Genomic DNA, 21,869 nt, shown 5'->3' on the forward strand with positions numbered 1-21,869 from the left:
ATGGTGTAGGTTTAATTGTTCACGTTGGTGATGAATTAAGTGTCCGTGGAAAAGCAGGCCAAGTTTCGAGGAAGGAACGCCGTTCGTGTACCATACCCTGTCCCTGACCCTGAATGGAGCTGGTCGATGTTTTGCATCGTAGGAACGCTTCATGCCGTGAAGGTAAGCGAGGTTCGCGTTTGCAGCGTCGCAGTTCGCGCGGACGTCGCCGCCCTCGTCGGGAAGCAGGAAAAATTCCATTGGTCGACGTGGGACGAAGTTGAACAGGAGTTCGAACGCTGATGCCTGGAGTCCGGCGTACGGCTGCTGGTTCACTTGAAAGCTGGTTGCCTGGAGATAATCGCTCCAATAATCGATGTCGCCGTTGACGTTCTTTAGCGCAGACATGGAAGGATTTTTCCGTTGGCGCGTTCGACAAAGCCGTTAGCTTCGGGAGCGTAAAGTACTGTTAGGGATGCTCTGAATATGCCTGTCGGCAAAGTACCGCGAAGCCGAACGAGAGGTTAGGACCCTGTCGTTGTCGGTGATTACGGCTTGCGGCGTATCGAATGAGAGTACGAGTTCTATAAATCGAAGGACGTGCTCGGTCGACTTGATAGGCACGGGGCGTGCGACAAGCGCGTGGTGAGATGGAACGCGGTGATAAAATACCTGTTGTCGTCGGTCCTCATCTTGCGGAGGATCTTGCGCCGCGGCTGCCAGCCGGCGACATATTCTCTTACAAACGAGAATAAACAAGACGCCGAAGTACCTGATTCTTCTAACGGACGCACTCTTCACAGAAAAAAAATAAAATAAAAAAGTGTGTTCCTTTTTATGGTATTTCCATCTTGATTTCCAAATTCAAACGACTCCTTTCTCTCTCCTCCTCACTCTCTAATTTACACCCCCCCCTCCCCTCTCTCTTCCGCGCCGCGCCGCCGCCGGTCCGTTGATCCCCGCGCCGTCAACACGCCGCCGCCGGAGGTATAAACACCGGCGCGCCGCCGCCGCCAATTTCTGACCGGCGCACAGGTCTAGTATGTAGGCTCCCTACTCGGAGTGCAACCACACGTGAAGTACCGGCCGAAACGAACCCGCTCCACGCTGCGTGTGGGCACGCGTGGGCACGAGTGCCGTGAAACGAACTCGCTAAAACGCAAACGAAAACGGAGCCGACTACCGGCTAAGCCCAGCGACAATGTGCTTGAATCTGGCCACAAGGGTAAACTTTTAGCCAAAACGATCCAATCCAACACAATCCACTTCCAATTCTGTCATGGCGCTGTCGTGTGTGGAGTGGGGGCCCACTTCGTGGCAATAATCTCGCCGTAGTTTCCATCATGCTCAAGCAGTGCATTGGTCCGTTACGGTATGGAAGGGCACTTAGACAGGTGAGGTTATGACCTGCCACTCGTTATTTAGTTTACGGTATGCGCTTGACTGCGGCTTGCCTTTTCAAGGTGACCGACGAGTCGGCGATAACAAGCTGATCAGATACTCCTCAGTGAGTATCTGATCAGCTGATCTGATCTGATCTGATCTGATCTGATCACTGCTCGAATTTTGCAGGGCGGGGTAGATTTTTAAACTGACTACCCGGGGGGTCTAAAATGGCAATCAATCTTCGGAAGCTGAGTTCCCATCAGGGGAAAACCAAATATTGAATTTGAATATAAAATGTTTTCCAAACATCTGAACATCGTTTCACACATCTTTTCAATCAGTCAATCAATCTTTATGTGCTTCTTAAAATACAGTTCACATATAAATCCCACACAAGGTAACACTGACTTATGCGTGGAACGCGGCAGATGCCTGCATTTTTATTAGGAAATTATGAAGCTTGCATTTGAGCGTGCCATTACAAAATAAATGGTTTCTATCTCCTGAAAAAAAAATATAGCCATAGTCTATTCCACTATTAAATTAAACGGCAGTAATGTATTATTAATGTTGGATGTTGGCATTACTTACGTCACATCGTTAACTACAATTCAACTTAGCAAACCAATACTGTAGGTTTTTTTTTTTACTTTGTTTAAGTATTTAGAACATAAGAATTGTCATCATAGTACACGACGTTGTTTATAATGCTCCTGTGCTAAGAATGTATTAAGAAAAGTTCTTGTTTTGTTAGGCTTCTCACGAAAGCCGTCAGTTCAAGCTTTCAAACACGGGATTTTAGGAAGTGGCGGACCTCCGAAAACAATTCCCCTCTATTTATGGAGGTGGAGTTCAAAATCATGCGATACTGTTGAAGGGAAAGGAAAAAAGGATGGTATTAGATTCCATCTTAGACTTTGCAGCCGCCTTACTGCGCTCTTTTTCCATTCTAGCAATCGGTGTCCACGGCACAGTGTTGTTACAAAAGCGACTTGACAAGCGAGCAGAAGGCCGGCATTCAGAACGGACCGGGCCTTCAAGACTTTATTGCCGGAGCCATTCCCAGAGGTAGCACCTTCAGCGACTACAAGGGAAAGCTGAAGCGGGCACCAGGAGAAACAGAAAGGCACATTGAAAGCTTTTTCATCTTTCTTTTTTTTTAATATACTTTTTTTCAATTATTGAGTTATCACACGTGCTCTTACCTGCCTACCATTCTCTCTCTTTTTTTGTGAAGGTTGAAGCTGCCGCCTTGGCTCAAAGTGGAAATCCCGAAAGGAACAAACTTTGCTCGGCTGAAAGGATCTCTACGAGGAAAGAAGCTACACACTGTAAACATTGTTTTGTTTCTAGCTTTCCAAGTAGTGCCTTTAAGAATGTACTGAAGTCAATTTCAAGGCTGTTTTAATCGACATCTGAAAGAAGAGTGAGCGCACAGTCAAGCTGGTGCTCACCCCCCTTCGTACTTGACATGACTGTACCCGAGACAGGGAAGGAAAATGGAAGACATGCTAAAGGAGGGACAGCACACCCCGATCGACATATTTTTATTATTGACATGTTTCTTTTATCTTGAGCCAGTCTGGAAACAAGGCTATTTTAAGGGAATTTTAAAATAAATGTTCATTCAATAAGAAGGGTTCTTAAAAACTGCACAGAGTGGGGAAAAAAACAAAACATTTTTATCCTCGTCATCTGATCAGAAATGCTGCTGCTGTGATTTACAATTTAAATGATTCCTATGGAAAGTCTTTCGACAGGAATGAACGTGGACAAGCCATATCTTGCGCATGATTAAATGTGCAGCTAAAGCTCTTGTCGAAGATGCGAGTTTGTTAGAGGTGTGCTCAAAATGTCCTTTTCTTCACCCGCATAACTTGTCTTCATTGTGGTGGCAGTTTTTAATTTGTGGCCACCGTCGAAGCTTGTCACCACCAGTTATGTACTGGTGGTGACCTCTAGGAAGATGCATACCTTTGCAAAATGTTCATTGTAATTTCAGATAAAAAATTAACTTCAGTGTCCTCTTAATCGAAAGTAATTTTGTAACTGAAACACCCCAGGAAACTTAGGGAAAAATAGATTAGATGAAATATAAAGAAAGGTTTTTGTGGCAGGCAGGTCTTGGATCAAGTTCTTGGTAACGGGCAGTCTCCCTTTTCAGTATTTCCTACTTACTGACATCAACATAGGAGGGGAATCACTGGCTAAGTGTCTTAGCAAACCACAGCTCGGAGCATGTGGAGCGAAAGCTCTCGCTGCAGAACCCAGGGATCCGGGGGTTCAATCCCCAGCCCTGCCCGTTTTGATCTGGATGGGCGTCGTACCGGCGTCTGGTAGCATGGCCAGTGTGATGCATGGCTGCGCTAAACCATAGGCCGTGCATCACAATGGCTAAATTCCTCACTTCAGTGGAGACACGAGACGTCCACTGTGGCCGACTGCTGTCTAAACATACATGCAACACGGTTACTTTTACATAGACATAAACTTCAGCTCTTCTTTCTAAACTAAATTTCTCCACTAGGTTTGCGAGGAGGCCCGTTGCCCAAACATTGGAACATGTTGGAACGGAGGCCCGGACCACGTTGCCACGGCAACCATCATGGTGCGCCCGAAAATCCTCTCGACAATGAAATACGAGAGTCTTAACATCACTTGCAGCGTCTCAGGCACATTCTCTTTCAGGTCCTGGGCGACACATGCACGCGGGCATGTCGTTTCTGCTCGGTGAAAACAGCGCGCCACCCTCCGCTCCCAGACCCCGACGAGCCTCTGAATACGGCCGAGGCCATAGCGGAATGGGGCCTCGACTACATTGTGATCACGTCAGTTGACAGAGACGGTGAGTGTAGAAGCGATTAGTGTCTTGCATCACCGCACACACTAACCTTTTACTACATGGCAACGCTAGTTTCTGTTTGAACATTGTGCAATATTAGCTTGGGGGCTATTCACTCCATCCCAGTCTTGATTTTTCGAGTTCAGTTTTAGGAACTTTGTCGTTGTTGCTCGATGAAATATCCAATTCTATGAAATTATTTTAAAGTAGGGAATATGTCTCCGAGCGAAAAAGGTTAGAAAAATTGCACACAGCGCGACGCTGTTAGCGCAAACATGCTATCAGCGTCTTTTTTTTGTCTCTTAGGATTGAAGAGTTGTTATAAGAACTCCTATACTCACAGTCAACTTTCTGTGGCAATCCGAAGAAAGGAGGAAAGCTTGTGTGCAGCGGTTGGTGCATCCTCTCCCCTAGCATTGACTGCATTGCCACAGAAAGCTGACCGCGAGTATAGTGTGGTGGACAGTGCTCATTTCATGCACTAACCTAAGTGGTAAAATTTGACCGCCAATACCGTTTTAAAGTAAAATGGGAGAAAGCGTTGGTCACGTTCGCGCTAACAGTGTCACGCAGGGTACATGCTTCGCTCGAGTGATTTGTCAGAGAATTACCTATTTACTTTTTTTTACTTAGTACTTACCTTTTTTTGTGGTGGCTTCCTGATAACTAATGGAACCTGTACTTTGCCCCAACATACAAATTTCCTCACCTGCGAAATTTTCAGATCTGCCCGATGGCGGGTCGAACCATTTCGCAGAAACAGTCCGGCAGATCAAGCAAAGGTTGGTTGCGTTTTTTTGCACTTGCTGCGATACACACAAAAATGCTCTTAGTGTTGTTTACGTTTTCTTTTTTTTTTGTGGCCTTATGTTGCAGGAAGCCGTCAATACTCGTTGAATGCCTGACGCCAGATTTCGCAGGAGACATGAAAGCTGTCGCTGAGGTTGCCTCTTCCGGCCTAGACGTGTATGCTCACAACATTGAGACAGTTCCTGAGCTCCAGGCGTAAGTAAGGTTGTCCTCTTTTTCTTTCTAGCAAAATCCTAAGCCAGGCAATGAAGAAGTGCTTGTGAATGCCTAATACTGTCAAATATATTTTCCAGATTCAGATATTGATTGAGCTTTTCAAAAACCTCGTTTCTGTTTACTGCCAATGTCTTGAGTGTATGTCACAACTGCCGACAAAGTTTCAAGATGATTCTATTAAAAAGTGTTTGACATCGGTTTTAATATAATACCGATGTCAAACTCTTGACACCGTTAAGCTTTATATGATGCTTTGCTTTGAACTGCAATTACTAAGTCACTGTGCAGAAGTTAAAAGTATAATCCTAGAAAACTAGTCAAATTTGCAACCTTGTGGAGTAGTTTAGCTGTTTCAGCAGGGATACGACGTATGCATCACTTAAGTCATGTACCGTACAACCTTGCTTGAGTGAACCACACTTTCGAAGAGACTTCTCAATAACAAAGTTCTTAAAATTCTGCTGTCTAAATTCTGTATTTCGTTGAAGTTTCCCAATATAGTGATGTTTCAAGTGAGTAAACAGTTTTCCTAAGATCCTCAAAAATTCACTTAAACAAAGTTAGACAAAGCGTTCTGGTACCAATGTTTTTCCAAAAGTACTAATCTCCAAAGATGTTTCTCAACAGTCATGTCAGAGACCGAAGGGCAAACTTTGAGCAGTCCTTGAAAGTGCTAAAGCATGCCAAGGAAGTGAACCCCAAAGTCATCACCAAGACTTCACTCATGCTGGGCTTTGGAGAAAGTGACAGCCAAGTCATGAAGACCATGGAAGGTATGCATCGGCAAAGCACAATCCTGAGAAAATGCAAAGCAGCGACAGGGTGCCTATGCCACAAGCGCCCTTACCTAAATCACCGGGTGGTGTAACAATGGTGGTGGCTTATGAGAGTCTTTTCGACTTCTCAGGCTTTGTCATAACAGATTTATAAAGTAGCGCAAGAACTGGTTCGAATTGAATAGTGCTCAGTCACCCATAGCTTTCACAAGACAAAGGTAAGCCATGACACGCCAGTTCTCTTTGGAGTGTTGAAGCTGAAGAAGTTGAAGCACTATTCGATTAGCAGTACTGGCACACCCCCACAGATTTAATGTTGCTGAGCAACAGAGTTCGAGTTTGTTTTTGTGAATTACTTATAGGGTTTCTGGTTTTCAGCACGCCGTTTACACAATTTCTGCCTTTATTGGCATTCATATCTGTGGGTGTGACTTGTGCTCGTAAAATCGATAGAACACTCTCATGAAAGACCGCACAGCAAATGCAAGTGCAGCGATATAGAATACTATAAACAACTCAATGTTTGCAAATTTTGTGGCTGGAAATTGTAGCAAAAAAGTGATAGAGCGAATACTTCACCCCATGGTGACCAATACATAGCGTATTACTCCCAATCGTGGAATTTTGTTAGCAAAACCTTTCACAATGTCGAGAGCCTGCGGAAAAGAAGGTTGTTTACTGTATAGGATATCCACTCTCCTTTACGTACAAAGATGTCCATGTTTTGCAGCGGTTCGGGAGGCTGGCGTGGACTGCTTCACGCTGGGACAGTACATGCAACCCACGAAACGCCATCTCAAGGTGACATGCATTTCGAGAAGACTAACTCTGCAATTCGTACGTACCATTAGGGAAGTGCTGATGGTCGACTCGTTTATCAGGTTGTGGAGTACGTCACTCCGGAGAAGTTTATGCACTGGGAAGGCTACGGAAACAAGCTGGGGTTCTTATACACAGCCAGTGGACCCCTGGTACGATCCTCTTATAAAGCAGGTGGGCTGACACTCTTTGTTCCAACGACGCTCTAACGGTTATGCAATAATTTCCCGCATGCACTTCGGTATGAATTGAGAATGCATGCATCGGAGTGACCTTGACTAATTTTCTACGGAAATGCAGCTATAGTTACTGCCAGCAGAAGAGGTGCAAAGCGCAAATTATTACTACGTTCAGGCTTCTTTCTTTGCGACTCGTTCTCTGGCGTTCTTGTCGGCTAGTACTGCAATGTTATTGGCTGCGGAGCAATAAGATGGCCACGCCTTGTGTTTGTTAATATGTTGGCGACTGCAGAGGACGGTAGATCTTGAAACGAATTGCAGTTAGACGGAGGGCTGGGCCAGTTGTTACGTCGCAAAAGTGCCAAAAGCACCGTGGAACGAGGACTGAAAAGAAGCGCCCCGTCTGTCTTCCTTGTTCCCTGGTGCCTTCAGTGCTTTCTGCAATTTTGAAACCTGCATGCACAATCAGAGGGGGGTTCCCCAAAAACGAAATATTAACTACCGACATATTTGGCCATTTTATGCGATGCTTCTTTTCAGGTGAACTTTTTGTCTCCAATTTCCTGAAGAATAGAAAGGACAGTGTGGCTTCTCCATCCTAAATGCTGTTTCAATAAAGGACAAGAAATTCTGAGGATACTATATGCGTCCATCAAGATGAAAAACAACCATGGCATTCGTGGAGCATATAGGTATATATATATATATAGTACTCTTTATTTCTTTCAAGTAACCACCGATTAATTTGTAACTATTTACATAAAGGCTCTACATTATTATCTTTTTGTCCACTCGTGAATGCAACATGTCATATTATATACACTGTCCACAAATACAGTCAACAACGTATGTATCAGTACACAACAGTACACCACCAGATCACATGGCAGATTGTAGTCTAGAAATTCCAAGCATTTTGTCATCGTTAGACCTCGCAATTCTATTCTCCGGAGAAAAAAAGAATGCTGCCGCAGGGTTGTCAAAGATTGTTTCAAAGTGATCAGGCAACAGACATCACTTTTAAAGATCTAAAAACATCTAAGAATTGTGAACGAGCCTCGCAAGCAATGCCTTCATAAAACGTTGAACTTAACGGAAGGCAACTTTCATCGCTCTCCCAGCTTGTATTTTCTCCGTGCAAATGAAGTGACTCGAAAATAAATTATTATGCAGGCATACCAGTAAACCATTCATTCATTCCTGACTAGGTAAGAGAAACAGGAGGAAACAAAAACTGCCATTTGAATTGGTATTACACGTGAGAACCAAAGGGAGGGGGGTGCTGTGCTCTGTATAGTAGTACTACTAACATGACTAGTGAACATATGAAGGCCTGGTCCCCTATCGGTAATAAACAAACACATCTTTAAAACTCGCGCATTCCTGTGAAGTGCTGGTAACGTATGTACAAAGTAGGAAAATGTCAACTCCCATTCCCAACAATCAGAATGTCTCTGAAAAAAGAAATGCAATGATGTGATGGGTTCTATCTGCAAAGAAGGCCAGCCTTTTTAGCGGAAAGGTTTCAGACGCAACTTTCTCCACACTTCAATTATGCTCCGGGACACGCGTCTACGGAAACTAGTGACTGTGGCGATTAATTAGTGAAGAGGTGGAAGCCTGCTCCATGTTTTGACCAAAAGAAATATGAAAAGAAACCTACCAGATGTACAGTTACTAGAAAGATTATGCTTAGCACGTTGTTATGCTTTGGTGTAGTCGTCATTTGGTCGGTATATGTGTTTAAAAATAAAAGGGGGACATTGCGTTTTTTTTTTCTTTTGGGCTGAAAGTCTGTTTTGAGATTAAGCTCATCGTAGACGTTTTGCTGGAAGAACCAGCGAGGCAGGACCATCGATATGATTAGCAGCGATATGCTTGTTTCATGACAGGCGGGCGTTTGGATCGCGAAAACGAGACCCATTGTACCGCACTGATCGGCAAACGACTTTATCCGAGACGCCCTCAACAACCCACATCGCTACTTTTTGACATTTCATCGGTTCGATCGCTTACGAACGCCAACAAATTCTTAAAAAGAAAAGCCTATTGGTCTCCATCCCACGAGATACTTGTGCAATCAGAAAACGAAAAAGCAATCGTTCGAAGAAGCTGAACAGCCTCTGTCGTAAACCCACCTAGTATGTGAACTACCCCTGCTACTACACAAACAACAATCAACAGCAAAAAGGAAAAAAAGAAACTATTTGGCATCGCCCCGAAAATTCGGAGGCCCTCTGAAGACGGCGTCGGACATCTTGACGCGGAATAAGACGGCGGTTGGCAGATGGTCCCGTCCAAACAAAAACTGCGGACAAAAAAACCTCCCGTTCCATCCTCCGTCTTTGTACGGCTCTCGTGGGCGCGCTTCAACGTCAAATGCGAACCGGGCGCGTCTCAACTCCTGTTTAGGGGCGGCTGCGCGTGGCGATTGCCGTGTCTCGTCGGGGGAAGGGCTCTCTGGGAAGCGTTGACTGCGTCGGGATATGTACAGCGAGGCCTTCCTTCGACGTTGAGCGCGGGTCATACTTTCGTCTCGGGGCCCTCCGCGCGTTGAGCGAAAGAGTCGCGGAGTCGGATGAGCAACAGGGCGCACATGCTTCCGTAAACCTTGTGGTACCAGTCCGGTGTTCGACCCCTGTGAAAGAAAGAAGAAAAATGGCGTTACTGTTTTCTGCGTTTCCCCGGATCGCACGGATGTTTGCCACAGTGCCCCGGATAACACATCAACAGGGTTATCCGTACACTTATGACAGACTTTTTCTGCACAGACAACACGTACAGAAAGATATCGTGCAAATAATGAGTATAACTCGAGGAGAGGAGTGTTATGTGCCGTAATATTAAGCTTCACATCAAATGAATGCTATTTTGTAACAACTACAGAAAATACTAGTCTTTTTGTTAGTAAAACAACCTTAGGATAGAGCTTGTTTTTCGAAATAATTTAAATTAATTAACTTGTGAGACTGTAGAGACACTTTAAAACAAAATTTTGCGACGGTAACTCGAGCGGCTAATGAGAGCCTCCACAATCAGGAATTCCCGCCTGAACCACAAAGCTCGTTGCTTCCATAGAAGATGCAATCGAAGGAACTTGGTAACCACGCGAGATGCTGCAGAAACAACCCTTATTCGTGCAACTTTGTGGATTCTGGTACGTACACATAGCGAGTACAACACAATAAGCACTAGTGCAGTAAACACTGGTGCAGTAAGCACTGCTGCGGTAAGCACTGGTGCAATAAGCACTGATGCGGAAGCTTTGGCAGCCAGGAGTCAAGATGCCGCGATGACGGCGACACTCGCGCTTTTTTCCAGAACTTTAAACGCTTAAGCGCCAGGACGGTAACATCTGACAGCACGACAGTCCAGCTCTGGGGACGCCATCTGTCGCTGCTTCGGGACGCCTTTCGACGCACGGGCGGAAAGGAACGCCAAACGAGCCACTGGGAGACGCGTTATAGGTGGCGTAGCAACGAGAACGTGACGCACGAAGGGTGCCGCTCACCTCAGGTCCACCCGGCTGATGTGGGTGACGCGCGATTTACCGGCACCGCAGGGTTCAATGAGGTACCGGGAAGCCAGAACCACCGCCCTGACGCCACGCAGGAGCACCGTGGCATCCGTGTGGTTGACGGACAGCTCCACCAGAGCGCAAGAACCCTTGGCGAGTTCAGTTCGCCAAGCTCTGCACGAGTCGGCGGGACGGGCCGTAAGCGGGGACTGCCGGCGTTTGACCTTTACGGTACCCAAGAAATCTTAAGTAGTGGGTTGGCTGGCTATCTTTTTAATGCATTTGCTCAACTTATACGCAAACTTCAGCCAATTCATATCTTTAACCGAGCTTGGGATCGTTTCTCGGGGCTACAAGAGCTGGCCTTCCTTTTGAACCAGTCAAACCACACGGGAGGTGCTACGAATGAGCGATAGTGAGCCTGAATGGTACGCAGTCTTGCAAAAACCTAGACAGAAAATGCGGATATCAGCTCTCACTGTTCATCTATCGAAGAAATGCCTTCAGAAATGAAAAGCCTCTTGACCATTATCAAAAAATAATGCTTTGAACAAAAAACAAAATGACTTGTTTTAAATTCAAGGTAATACTAAAACTGATGCTTTTGATGCACAAAACAGACACACAAAATGAAACCCTTGAGTTGACTTACCTGAGAACACAGAAGTCTCGTGGAGCCTGGGGTTTCATGGAGCTGCAGATGTACTGGATGACTTCGCTCTGCTTGTCCAGCTTGGCTATGTGACGCCACTTCAGGAGTGTGTTGTCCCACACATGCCTAAAATAGAAATGATATATATATATGTAACTTTTGCTACGATTACTCTGAAACTTCTACGGCAGTTGACAGTTTAAGAAATGCAGGGCAAGCCGATTCCCAGGCATCTTATTATCGCTCCGCAACCATTGAGATTAGAGCATTAGACGACGAGAACACTAAAGGATGACCTACGAAGCAAGGAGTGTGAATATTATAAGCCACGCACTGCGTTATTTAAACTGTCCGTGACTACGGAGTTGCTGGGTGTTTGCAGGATATGAAAAACTTTGGTAGTGACTATTGCGACGTCTCCCGTCAAAATATCTCTACAGTTATTTCAAAGTCCGTGACATCAATTCCGTATACGTCAAAATAGTGGCTTTACTATTGTGACGTCCTCGTAAATACAGCCGGCACAGTGGTAGACGTTTTGTGGTTTCGTTCTCTTTAGTTTCTGATGATGGTGTGTTGACGTTTTGACCGGTTCAAGTGTTGCGTGCCTAAAAAGTTTCGGTCATAGTTGGCAGTGAAAATATCTTATTCAGCGTGTGTGTGGTACTAGCTCGACAGTTGATCCTTTCAGACCTGACAAGCGAGGTTCTGAGCTTTCATGTAATTTCGGCACGCGTCTCACTTAAAATTTTGAATCCACAACAAAGACGAGCTGGATATGCCTGTCTTGCCTGCACGCAACAATAGTAACTGCGTACACTACGTAGCACTGAGAAATTTGGCTCTCTTTTTGTCCCTTTATATCGTGCGAGCGCATCTTTGTATGGTTGCAGTCTGGCTTTCCATCGGGCTCCCGCCCTGTTAACCGGGTTTCGTGAGTTCATTGTTTAGTTTAGATTTTTAGAGCGCAGCTCTTAGGGGCCCGTTTCCGGCTTGAGCGGCGTCGCCGTCGGCGTCGCCGTCGGCGTCGGCGTAACCGCGCGGTGCATCATGGGAAATGTCCCATAATGCACCGCGCGAGCCCCCCACCAAGGTCACGTGACCTCGCGGGGGGTCACGTGACCCCCCGAAGTCACGTGACTCCCCTGAGGTCACGTGGCCCCCTCCTCGAGGTCACGTGACCCCCGCCGATGTCGCGTGACCCCCCGATGACGTCATCGTCACTGATGACGTCACCGGCATCCACATCGTCATCGTCATCATCACTGATGACGTCACCGGCATCCACATCGTCATCGTCATCATCACTGATGACGTCACCGGCATCCACATCGTCATCGTCATCACTGATGACGTCACCGGCATCCGCATCGTCATCGTCATCATCACTGATGACGTCACCGGCATCCACATCGTCATCGTCATCATCACTGATGACGTCACCGGCATCCACATCGTCATCGTCATCATCACTGATGACGTCACCGGCATCCGCATCGTCATCGTCACTGATGACGTCACCGGCATCCACATCGTCATCGTCATCATCACTGATGACGTCACCGGCATCCACATCGTCATCGTCCTCATCACTGATGACGTCACCGGCATCCACATCGTCATCGTCATCATCACTGATGACGTCACCGACATCCGCATTGTCATCGTCATCATCACTGATGACGTCATCAGTGACGACACTGATGTCGTCATCGGCATCCGCATCGTCATCGTCATCATCACTGATGACGTCATCAGCGACGTCACTGATGACGCCACCGACATTCGCATCGTCATCGTCATCATCACTGGTGAAGTCATCAGTGACGTCACTAATGACGTCATCGGTACCCGCATCGTCATCGTCACTGATGACGTCATCAGTGACGTCAGTGATGACATCATCGGCATTGGGGGTCACGTGACCCCCAAGGTAACGTGACCCCCCCTGGGTTAGTTTAACCCCCCCCCCCAGTGCCCTTCCCTCCTCCTCCTCAAGAGCTGCGCTCTAATTCGGCGTTACAGGGAGTTGTAAGCGACTTTCATTTTTTTGTTTGGTTCACGGTTCAAGATTCATTTGGTTCACCAGCGGGTTAACTACGAAAAAATCGGGATGTTAAATAAAACGTTGTGAATGCAAACGTTGCCACTTTGGTGTGTTTCTTGACCGATGCGAACGAACAAAGCTTCTGGCGCGGTTGTACGAGATACATGCATTTTCCAATCAACTGCAACTTTTATGGCACGGCATTCAGCTTCCTTGTCTACGGAAATCACGTGAAATAAATCATGAAAAGCAGCGGTGCTGCTTTCTGTAATGTTTGGCACAACCAAGTAAACGTTACATGCGGCCTGATAGCTAATGTATATACTTAAAAGAGTGTTTTTTTTTTTGTTTTTTTCTGCATTCCACATTATTTAAAAGGTCATTAAAACAGCAGTCGACTGCATGACATTCATTTTCGAAAAATGTGTGTTCAACTGCGACACTGCCTGCAAGCAAGATGATCTTTTTTTGACCGCCAGCTCTGATCGTTCCCCAGTCTGGGCTCGGAATCTCTAAAGTTCGAAGTTTGAGACGTCAAAATAAGGACAGAAGTATTTTGATGGGGGATGTCAAAATGTTTTTGAAAGCATTTTTACGTCTTCAGGAGGAGGCGTCACGGACATCCAAATAATATTCAAAAATTTTTTTCAAAGTGGACGTCGAAATAGTCACTACTAAAAACTTTTTCTGCCTGCTAATTATTCACATAGAGGAAGCAAAACATGCAACCAGCACCAAGATGATCTCTGCACGAAACTGCAAAGCACGGGGTTGCGTGCACCTATCCAGCATTGCAACGTGAATCTGTACTAATGTTGGCTATGAAAATGCCAATAAGTGAGCAAAGCTCAAGCTTACAGTGAAAGCAAAATGCTTGTAGCTGACAAGAAATGCTGTCGAGAGTAATCAAGCCGACTCGGAATACCTCAGTTTCACAACGCCTGCGCACATTCGTCTGTTTGTGCACGAAATCTCGCAGCTCTACCAGCGATGGATTGGCACTACCGCAGCCGCAAAGCAACCAATCGCTGAACTTTATCGTCTCTCTCGGCAGAAACTGCGCAGTGCCGTGTTTTAAGGTACAGTAATCCCTCGTTATAAAGTCAACAGGATGGCAAAAAAATTAAATATAAGTGGTAATTCGATAAAAGCGATGGAGCCAAAAACAAAACAGTGTCAGCAGCCTTGAAGGTGGACGGGAACACTGCAGAACGCTCGGACCGTATATTCAACCAAATAAACCGTGATTATGAACATCTCACGGCAGTTTTACCGAGGAAAATAATTAAGTGGAGTTTGCCAATAATTTCATCCGGCCATCAGTTCTCCTCGAACTGCTCCAGGCATCGCAAGAACACTGTCACCGCTGCTGCACTCCACTTTGTTTCGAAGCAGCCGTAGGATGTTTTGCGTCAACCCAGCCATTGGCGTTTCCTGAGGTGCCTCTTCGACGTCGCTCGGTGTTTACCCTTGCCGCACACAAGGTCTACGATCACAGCATCCGTGGCAGGAGCAACAATGGGAACGTTCGCATCAACAAGTGCGAACGAATCAAAGTTATCCTCGGTGGCTTTGCGAACATGTTTTCACACACTCCTGTAGAGATCGTTGCAGCTCTGGAAATCATTGTGCCGGCTCGGCAATGACGTGAGAAAATCCAACATGTGCGAAGCAGTTGGCGTTTTTTCATCTTCGAGTCACGGGCACGCTTTCTCCTGCATGAGAGACTTCTCAAACCCGTCCAACATGCCTTGCATGTTCTGCAAAATGGTGGACAGTGTCGAACAGCCAATGCCGGAATGTCGAATTCTTTGTGGATTTTGGACTTGGGCCGGCCACTTTTTTCAACCTTGCAGATTTAAGCGACTTTCGGTAAACGCTCCCAATCTCCCATTCGATGCACATGTGCGTATAGTATGCCACAAGCGCGCCCGCGCAGGCGCGCATGTTGGGGGCTCTCGTAGGGATGATTTCCTCCAAGCTCCATCGATCTCTTGACCCGATTCTGACAGGAGGTTTGCAGCGTCAGCCGCGGGCACCGTGTGTAGCATCGGAACGTTGATGCTGCACTCGCTGCTCGTCGGCACATTGGCATCGAAAGCGGCGCTCTGCCAGCTCTGCGTGCTCTTCCCTCCGTCACCCGTTTTCCCAGTTTTCCGTTTGCCTTGGTGGAGAAGGGGGGGGAATGCAAGGGTCTCTGTGCATCTCCGTGTAGGCTTGCATGCTTTCGGCACCTCGGCCATCATAATAAGCATGGTCGGCCGCCGATACACTTCAGATAATCCGGTCAAAAATGCGTACATTTTGGTCAGGACCAGGTTGAACTTCGATAAAAGCGATAATTCGAAAAAAGCCATTTCGTTATAACGAAAGATTACTGTACCACAATCGACAGTGCACACAGTGGAAACCCTGGAGTATTATTTTAGCAAAATGATCATCGGCCACAATGAGAACAGCTCTCGGAGAATTCCAAGGTGGTGACACCTCGAAAACCCTACTTTAGTATGAGGGTCGTGTCAGCTGTGGGAGTTGCTTTCAACTAGGAAAACGAGCTCCACTCGCTCGAATAATTTGCCTTCAAAAAGTGTCGCGTACAAGTTATTCCGTGCGCCGATATTCGTTGCAAAGGAGTCGAAAACAGTACCGAATTGTTCGTGAGACAAACATTAAAATATTTTATTCGTCAAGCCGCGCCCTCTCTCATGCAACGTGGATACCGGTTCACTGTTCAATGCACGAGCCTCGGCGCGTGCATTGAACAGTGAACGTGAACTTTGCCGACACTACCATCTTAGCCGCTGGGTTTTCTGGCTGGCGAAACGCGAGGTGGCACAAGACTTAGGCTTTCATCTGGAGTCTAGTTCGGTTTGGCCTCGCCCGCTTCCCACACATACCGCCCACTCACTGTCACTAAAGGGAGCCACGTCAAGACACTGGGAAGTTGAGCATAGACAGTACCGTTCTCGCAGTATCCTGGTGAGCAGTTCCACGGGCGGTGCTTCCACCTCCACAGCACAGCGCCAGAGCCTCAAAGGAAGCCCGTCTCCGAGCTTCTTGAAGGCCAGCTCCACCTCGGCGTGCTGCACGGTCGCCCACCCTTTGCTCTTCTCACGCGCCTCCTGCAAAGCGCAGTCAGCACCTCGGGTCACACTCCGAAGGAGGGCGTGGCCTCGTCCTAACAAGGTGTAAACGAGAGTATGGCCTACGGAAACTGCAACGTGCAACTCCAAAATGTCTGACCGTACACTCCAACACAAGCGGTAGAATCTGGTTTTAAGTAGGGTCCAGTGCTTTTGGTATGCGTCGACAGCCCTCCAAAATTAATGCTCGAGCTAGATTTTTTTCGAAAACAGGGGAAGCTGGAAAAATCTGAATTAAAGCTGTCCTTGAACAAAAAAAAAAAAAAGAAAAAAAAAAACCACTCGTGTTTCAAGGGAAGGAAGTTTTATCTATAGCTTTATTTTGTGTTGGTTCCAAACACAGTGTGCATTAAGCCGTCACCGAGGCCGCTTTCTTCGCAAACCACTCTTATTGGCAGCAGGGCATTTTTCAACTAATATAGACCCTTTTCGCAATGGCGCCGCCATCTTGAATTCTCGTCACTTCCAGTATGAGTGAAAACATTGTTTTGCCGTCACCACGCCGATAGAAGGCATTTAGGACATAACTGTAACCGTCGCACATTCTCGTTTTGCCTCCCCTCTATTTTTTTACTATTTGCAGGTTAAAACATTTTCATATTTTTTCGTCGCCCATACCGGATATGCCTACTTTTGCGGCCGGGGGCGAGAGTAAGCGGAAAAGGTCTATATATGGATCACGGGCATGTTGCCAGGATGTAGGGGAACCTCATCCCTGTGCTTCTTCGATACAAGGTCCGATAAATGCAGATTGTTTTGCCCGACACAGAAAATAGGCAGTTGAAAGGTATCGAATCTGGGGTGGAAAGATAAACCCTAAAAACAATGAACCCTATTTATAAGCCACAACATATGCAATGCAGAAATGTCCGCTCGTGCACTCCACTTACACACATACAATCAAACCCATTGACAACAAACTTTGCTGGACGTGCATAGTAGTGGTTTGATGTATCACATGTTCCGATACTATACCAAAATCAAGATACGAAGAATTTGCTTACGTGGGCACCATTTTACTTGGATTTTTAAAGCGAAATTAAGCATTAACTGTCTCATGGAGCATGTAGCAGCGAAATGGCCCATAAATTCTCATTGGCTGCAAAGTTTCATGTGGCTCCATAGGGGCGTCATCGCTCCTAAGGAGCCAGCCAAACTGTTGGCGGCGCAGCGGGTAGGGAGTACGCGGGTATGTGCTGGCCTGACGTTAGGCCTAACGTTACGCTCCGAGGTCTAGCGCCGTCAACCGGTACCCGCAGCTAGGGCAATGATGATGATGAGACGACACGTGATTTCAGCATGCGCCACGCCAAGCTTCGCACTCCCGGCGGTGCGTCGAGCTTCCCACTCCTGCCACTGCCTCGCCCAGCGGCACAGTCTATAGTCGCCAGCGAGCCAGGGCAGTCTGTGCGGTGCACCGCCGCACTCCTGGCACTGCAGCCGCTTCTGCTGCTTTCGGCGCCAAGAATGCTTTTGCATTCACAACTCATAAGAAGTGCCTAGGTGTTTTTGGAATTTTTACTAGACATATATATTGGATGTTTGATCCAAATTATAAGTTTTTCTATCCAGGACTGTATGACGCAATTCAAAATAGGAACTGAACAGCTATCATTGAATTTGGAGGCCCAAACCAGAACAGACAAAGAGCATGAGGAAGAAAGTTTCCTTATAATGCTGTTCCTCCATAAAAATTTAGGACATACGATAGAGAGGCCGACCTGCTTGGATCAGATCCCGGTGCTATACAAATGCGATAAACCTTAGGATTCACCGCCCCTGGACATTAAGTATTGCGGACTTGGCTAGGTCGAGAGAGCCCTTGAGGTTGATCACCCGTCACAACTGACTGATGACATTTTCCGCACGGGAGGCAAAAATATGGCATTAAAATTAATTGCATCAAGAGATAGTTACTTCACTAATTGTGCTGCAAAGGAGGAAGTAAAAATCTGAACAGAAAAGCAAAAAAAAACATGATTGAAATTAATGTAAGGATGCAGGCGCGCTGGTTAAGAACTGACATAGTGTTTTTATTCCTGGACAGTGGGGAAACAGAAGGGCAGGACAACACAAATCTCCAATGTTGGAGATTCGTGCTGTCCTGTCCTTCTGTTTCTCCACACTGTACGGTTAAAAAATGTTTAAAAAAATTGTAGCTGTATCCATTGATCAAAGCGTCATATGCGGAAATGTGTATTATGAAGAAAGCAGCGATCGCCGACGTTCAGTCTCGACGGTCCAGGCACACACCACTGCATCTTTTCAGAGCACTGCCACATCCTCCTCGTCAACCACATCCCTTTGTCTGCCGCAAAACATGTACAGAGGGTACGAGGACGACATACAGACTAAGGTGACTCTTGAAACGTTGACGTGCAACGGAGACGTGTAGTTTGATTTTTGCAGCTGGCCAACTCTCTTCACTGAACCACGCAATACTCGCGACGTGCCCCTAAAATCCGAGCTAGCTTCAGAGAGAATGCAATTCTGCATTAAAAAGAATGGCCTCGCAATATTCCAGCTCTTCACCATTCTGATTTCGTGAGAACTTGCAGATGAAAACAACAACCAGCTGACCGGAAGATGCACAGAATGAGTGTCTTGGCAGGATATGCCAGGAGACGGCAATTAGCTCACCATGATCAGGGTATGCAGACAGCTCTCAAGGTGAGTCTTGAGGCTCCCAAGTTCGTCCATCGTCATCGGTTCGAGCTGTTCGAGACGGCACTGCTGGAGAGTTTCCAAGGGAATCTGAAAGCCACGAGCCATACCTTGAACTTCACATAGTGCAAGATGGCGTCGTAAGTTACAACAGTCTAAGATACAGCCATCCGCGAACGCGTCCGCTGTCCACCTCGCAAATTTGTCGGTCTCGTCTACAGGAAAGGAGCTACACTTCGAAATTTCACCGAGTAAAATCCACCACCTAAATACACTCAGGTGAAAGTTTGAGCCATCCGGGCACCGATTTCTCCGGATTGTGTTACGGCACTGGGATCCTTTGTAGACACACTAATCCTTGGGTCGGTTGTCCTACCTGAAAGAGCTTCTTGTGGTCGATGATCATGCGTGCCAGGCACTCGTGGGCCGCCCGGTTTTCGTTCAGCTCGCGCTGGTCGGGAATGCCCACTGTTGTGGCTCGTCTGCGTGGGCTCGCGCTCGTGCTGCGTGGTACTGCCAGTTGGAACAGGGACGGAGCGATGCACACCGCTATGTTGGCCACGGTCATCTGCAGAGTGTCCCAAAGAAGGACCACGATTCAAGACCTCGCTCTCTCCGGTTCCTCTTTTACGGCAATGGTCGTTACTGGCAAGGTTTCATGGTGGATCTCGTGTGAGTTTCCTGCATGTACGTCGTAGCGAGCTAAATTCAGCATGCGGAGGCTACCTGAAAAAATTAAGCTCGTTTTATGTTTCGTCGGAAGGTTGTGTGAACAGAAAGAATGGTTTTTTTTTTTTTGGTTGGATCAGGTTAGTTGCAACTGACGTGTGGATGGTGGAGTATACTTTTTTTTGTTCCATGTTCTTTTTCTGCCTTTCATGTCCTTTCCTGTCTTTGTGTTCAGATACATTTAAAAGGTTACTTGTCAAATAAATTTTCAGCAGCATTTGAGACTTGTGTGTCCGTGCCTGTCCCCTTTTTCACCCTAGTTGGACTTTTTGTTTCCTCATAATAATAGGTAAAGTTCTCCGCTGAATCTACCAGGAAATTGCAGTGTTGTGGCATTGCAACATCGCAGAGTCAGGCGATGCCGTTAAGCGGGACGTCGTAATTTCTTCTCTAAATTTAGCGGTAATTTGGTGTTACATGACACTACAGGGTCACGTGATGTCGTGGCGTCGTGCGAGGTCACAGTGTCACACGAACAGCGTTCGCGTTATCTAAACACGGCAGTGTAACCTTGCGCAGCGTCTCGACTGTACACAGCAAGGAACCACCGACCTGGTTCTCTTGGGCGTGCCGACAGACGTCGCTGAGGAACACGAGCAGCGTCTCCAGGACCTCTCGGTTTTCGTCGGGAATGAGGAGGACCGCTGCCTGCAGCGCGTCCAATCGGAGCTCTTCTGGAATGTCTGCGGAAAGAGGAGAACGCGCGTCATTGGCATTGCACTGAGGTAGAGTATAGGATCGGGCTTTATTCGTAAAACAGGCCGCATTTCTTCGGGTAACTGATCTTGAATCGTCGATAGAAATAGCGCGTGGTATGTCGTCCAAGGTTGTCAAAGCGTGTAAGCTGTGTTTATGAAAGCTGGAGACATTACTACTGGGTTAATTTTTAATGCCTTATACACAAAAGCTTGCTTTTGTTTCATGAACAAAAGGTATCTATTGACTCCCACAACTTGCAGAACTTTAGGTCATGATTTCAGGCTGTAATTTCATAACCTGCCAAATGTCACCCTTGCTTAGCCTGCAAGCTTTTTAGCTAATCAGTTACGACCACGTTGTTATTCTGATTATGAATGAACGATAGTATAGAAAGATTTTGGGACAACTCAAGTTTGTAAAAGTAGCCATCGTGGCATTACTACATACTCCACTCCAGCACAACTTGGCAAACAGCAACTGCTATGGCCAGGCACGTTGCCAGGATTTTAATTTGGACGCGGCCCGCCCATGACAAAATGCTGCATGAGCTCGGTCCTCCGATGATGCCACACGCTCTCGTTTCCTCCGCTCCCTCCATTTCTCTCCGCACAAAATGTTCCAAATGTCTAGGTGGCATGGGGGGGGGGGGGGGGGGGGGGGGAGACGATCATCCTCACCCCACTTCCTTCCTTTTCAAAGGGGCCGTCGCATTCACTCTTTTGCAAAGTCACAGCGAAATGAAGTAAACCGAATCTCGGCTTCGAGTGACAACCTCCAAATAAAAAAAAATGTGCGGTAAAACAAGTCACCGCGCGTATTAGCCCGGATCTTGCGATTTCTGGCGACTGCTTACGTTGAAAGATGCAGAGGAAGGTGTCGGACAGCTTGGCCGTGAGCAGGCCGTCCGGCAGTTCCCTGAAATACTGCTTGAGGAGGTCCGCCACGTCGTACGCCTGCTGCTGCTCGTACGCGATCGTTGCGCCAGGCGTCTCGTGCAGTGAGCGCAGCTTCTGGATGCGGGAGCGCACCCCGGACTTGCGGAAGAGGCCCGTGGCCTCCGGCGCGCTCTTTCGCAGGAAGTCCATCGCACTTTGGATTGACGGTGGCAGTGCGTGGCCCGTCCGCTGGAGCGACACGCTCAGCGGCACTCCGAACACGGTCTTGTCTGCAGAAAGAGGTTTGGGAGGATTGTCAAACGTCGCATCTTTAGCCATGTGACGGTCGTTGCCGTTTTCGTACAGCCGTGACGATGTGTTCGAAAGTTTCTGCCTAAACGCAAAACCTCACGCTCTCTGGCAGTGTCAATATTCGTTATGTCCTTGGTGAACTATAAACCTTGTATTTGCACTGTGTTCCATTCTGCTGGAGCCTTTCATAGTTTCAAAAGTAGATGCTCCATGCAACTGAGACG

At 47.0% G+C, this 21,869-nt stretch overlaps 2 protein-coding genes across 4 annotated transcripts in view; one reads left to right on the forward strand and one right to left on the reverse strand.

The window, feature by feature from the left end:
* LOC8052383 (lipoyl synthase, mitochondrial) lies at positions 1-7,649 on the forward strand. The gene is made up of 12 exons (XM_042289705.1): positions 1-5; positions 1,217-1,373; positions 2,319-2,491; positions 2,603-2,696; positions 3,893-3,973; positions 4,054-4,210; positions 4,932-4,989; positions 5,084-5,212; positions 5,861-6,006; positions 6,740-6,810; positions 6,891-7,002; positions 7,548-7,649. Exons 1-12 carry the CDS (start codon positions 1-3, stop codon positions 7,607-7,609), a joined length of 1,245 nt encoding a protein of 414 aa, XP_042145639.1. The 3' UTR covers positions 7,610-7,649.
* Positions 7,650-7,683: 34 nt separating this feature from the next.
* The window catches only part of LOC8052388 (rho GTPase-activating protein 7), a 208,015-nt gene continuing 193,829 nt past the window's right edge, over positions 7,684-21,869 (reverse strand). For all 3 annotated transcript variants that reach the window (XM_029979522.4, XM_042290021.1, XM_042290020.1), the window contains exons 9-16: positions 21,312-21,623; positions 20,312-20,442; positions 19,407-19,598; positions 19,007-19,120; positions 16,185-16,345; positions 11,177-11,302; positions 10,519-10,698; positions 7,684-9,645 (exon numbers count right to left, since the gene is read on the reverse strand). In XM_029979522.4, the coding sequence (XP_029835382.4) occupies positions 9,531-9,645; positions 10,519-10,698; positions 11,177-11,302; positions 16,185-16,345; positions 19,007-19,120; positions 19,407-19,598; positions 20,312-20,442; positions 21,312-21,623 (1,331 nt within the window). In that variant the 3' untranslated portion in view covers positions 7,684-9,530. The remainder of the gene's footprint in view (positions 9,646-10,518; positions 10,699-11,176; positions 11,303-16,184; positions 16,346-19,006; positions 19,121-19,406; positions 19,599-20,311; positions 20,443-21,311; positions 21,624-21,869) is intronic.

Source organism: Ixodes scapularis, unplaced genomic scaffold, assembly GCF_016920785.2.
Source record: "Ixodes scapularis isolate PalLabHiFi unplaced genomic scaffold, ASM1692078v2 PGA_scaffold13__105_contigs__length_92229423, whole genome shotgun sequence".
NCBI lineage: Eukaryota > Metazoa > Arthropoda > Arachnida > Ixodida > Ixodidae > Ixodes > Ixodes scapularis.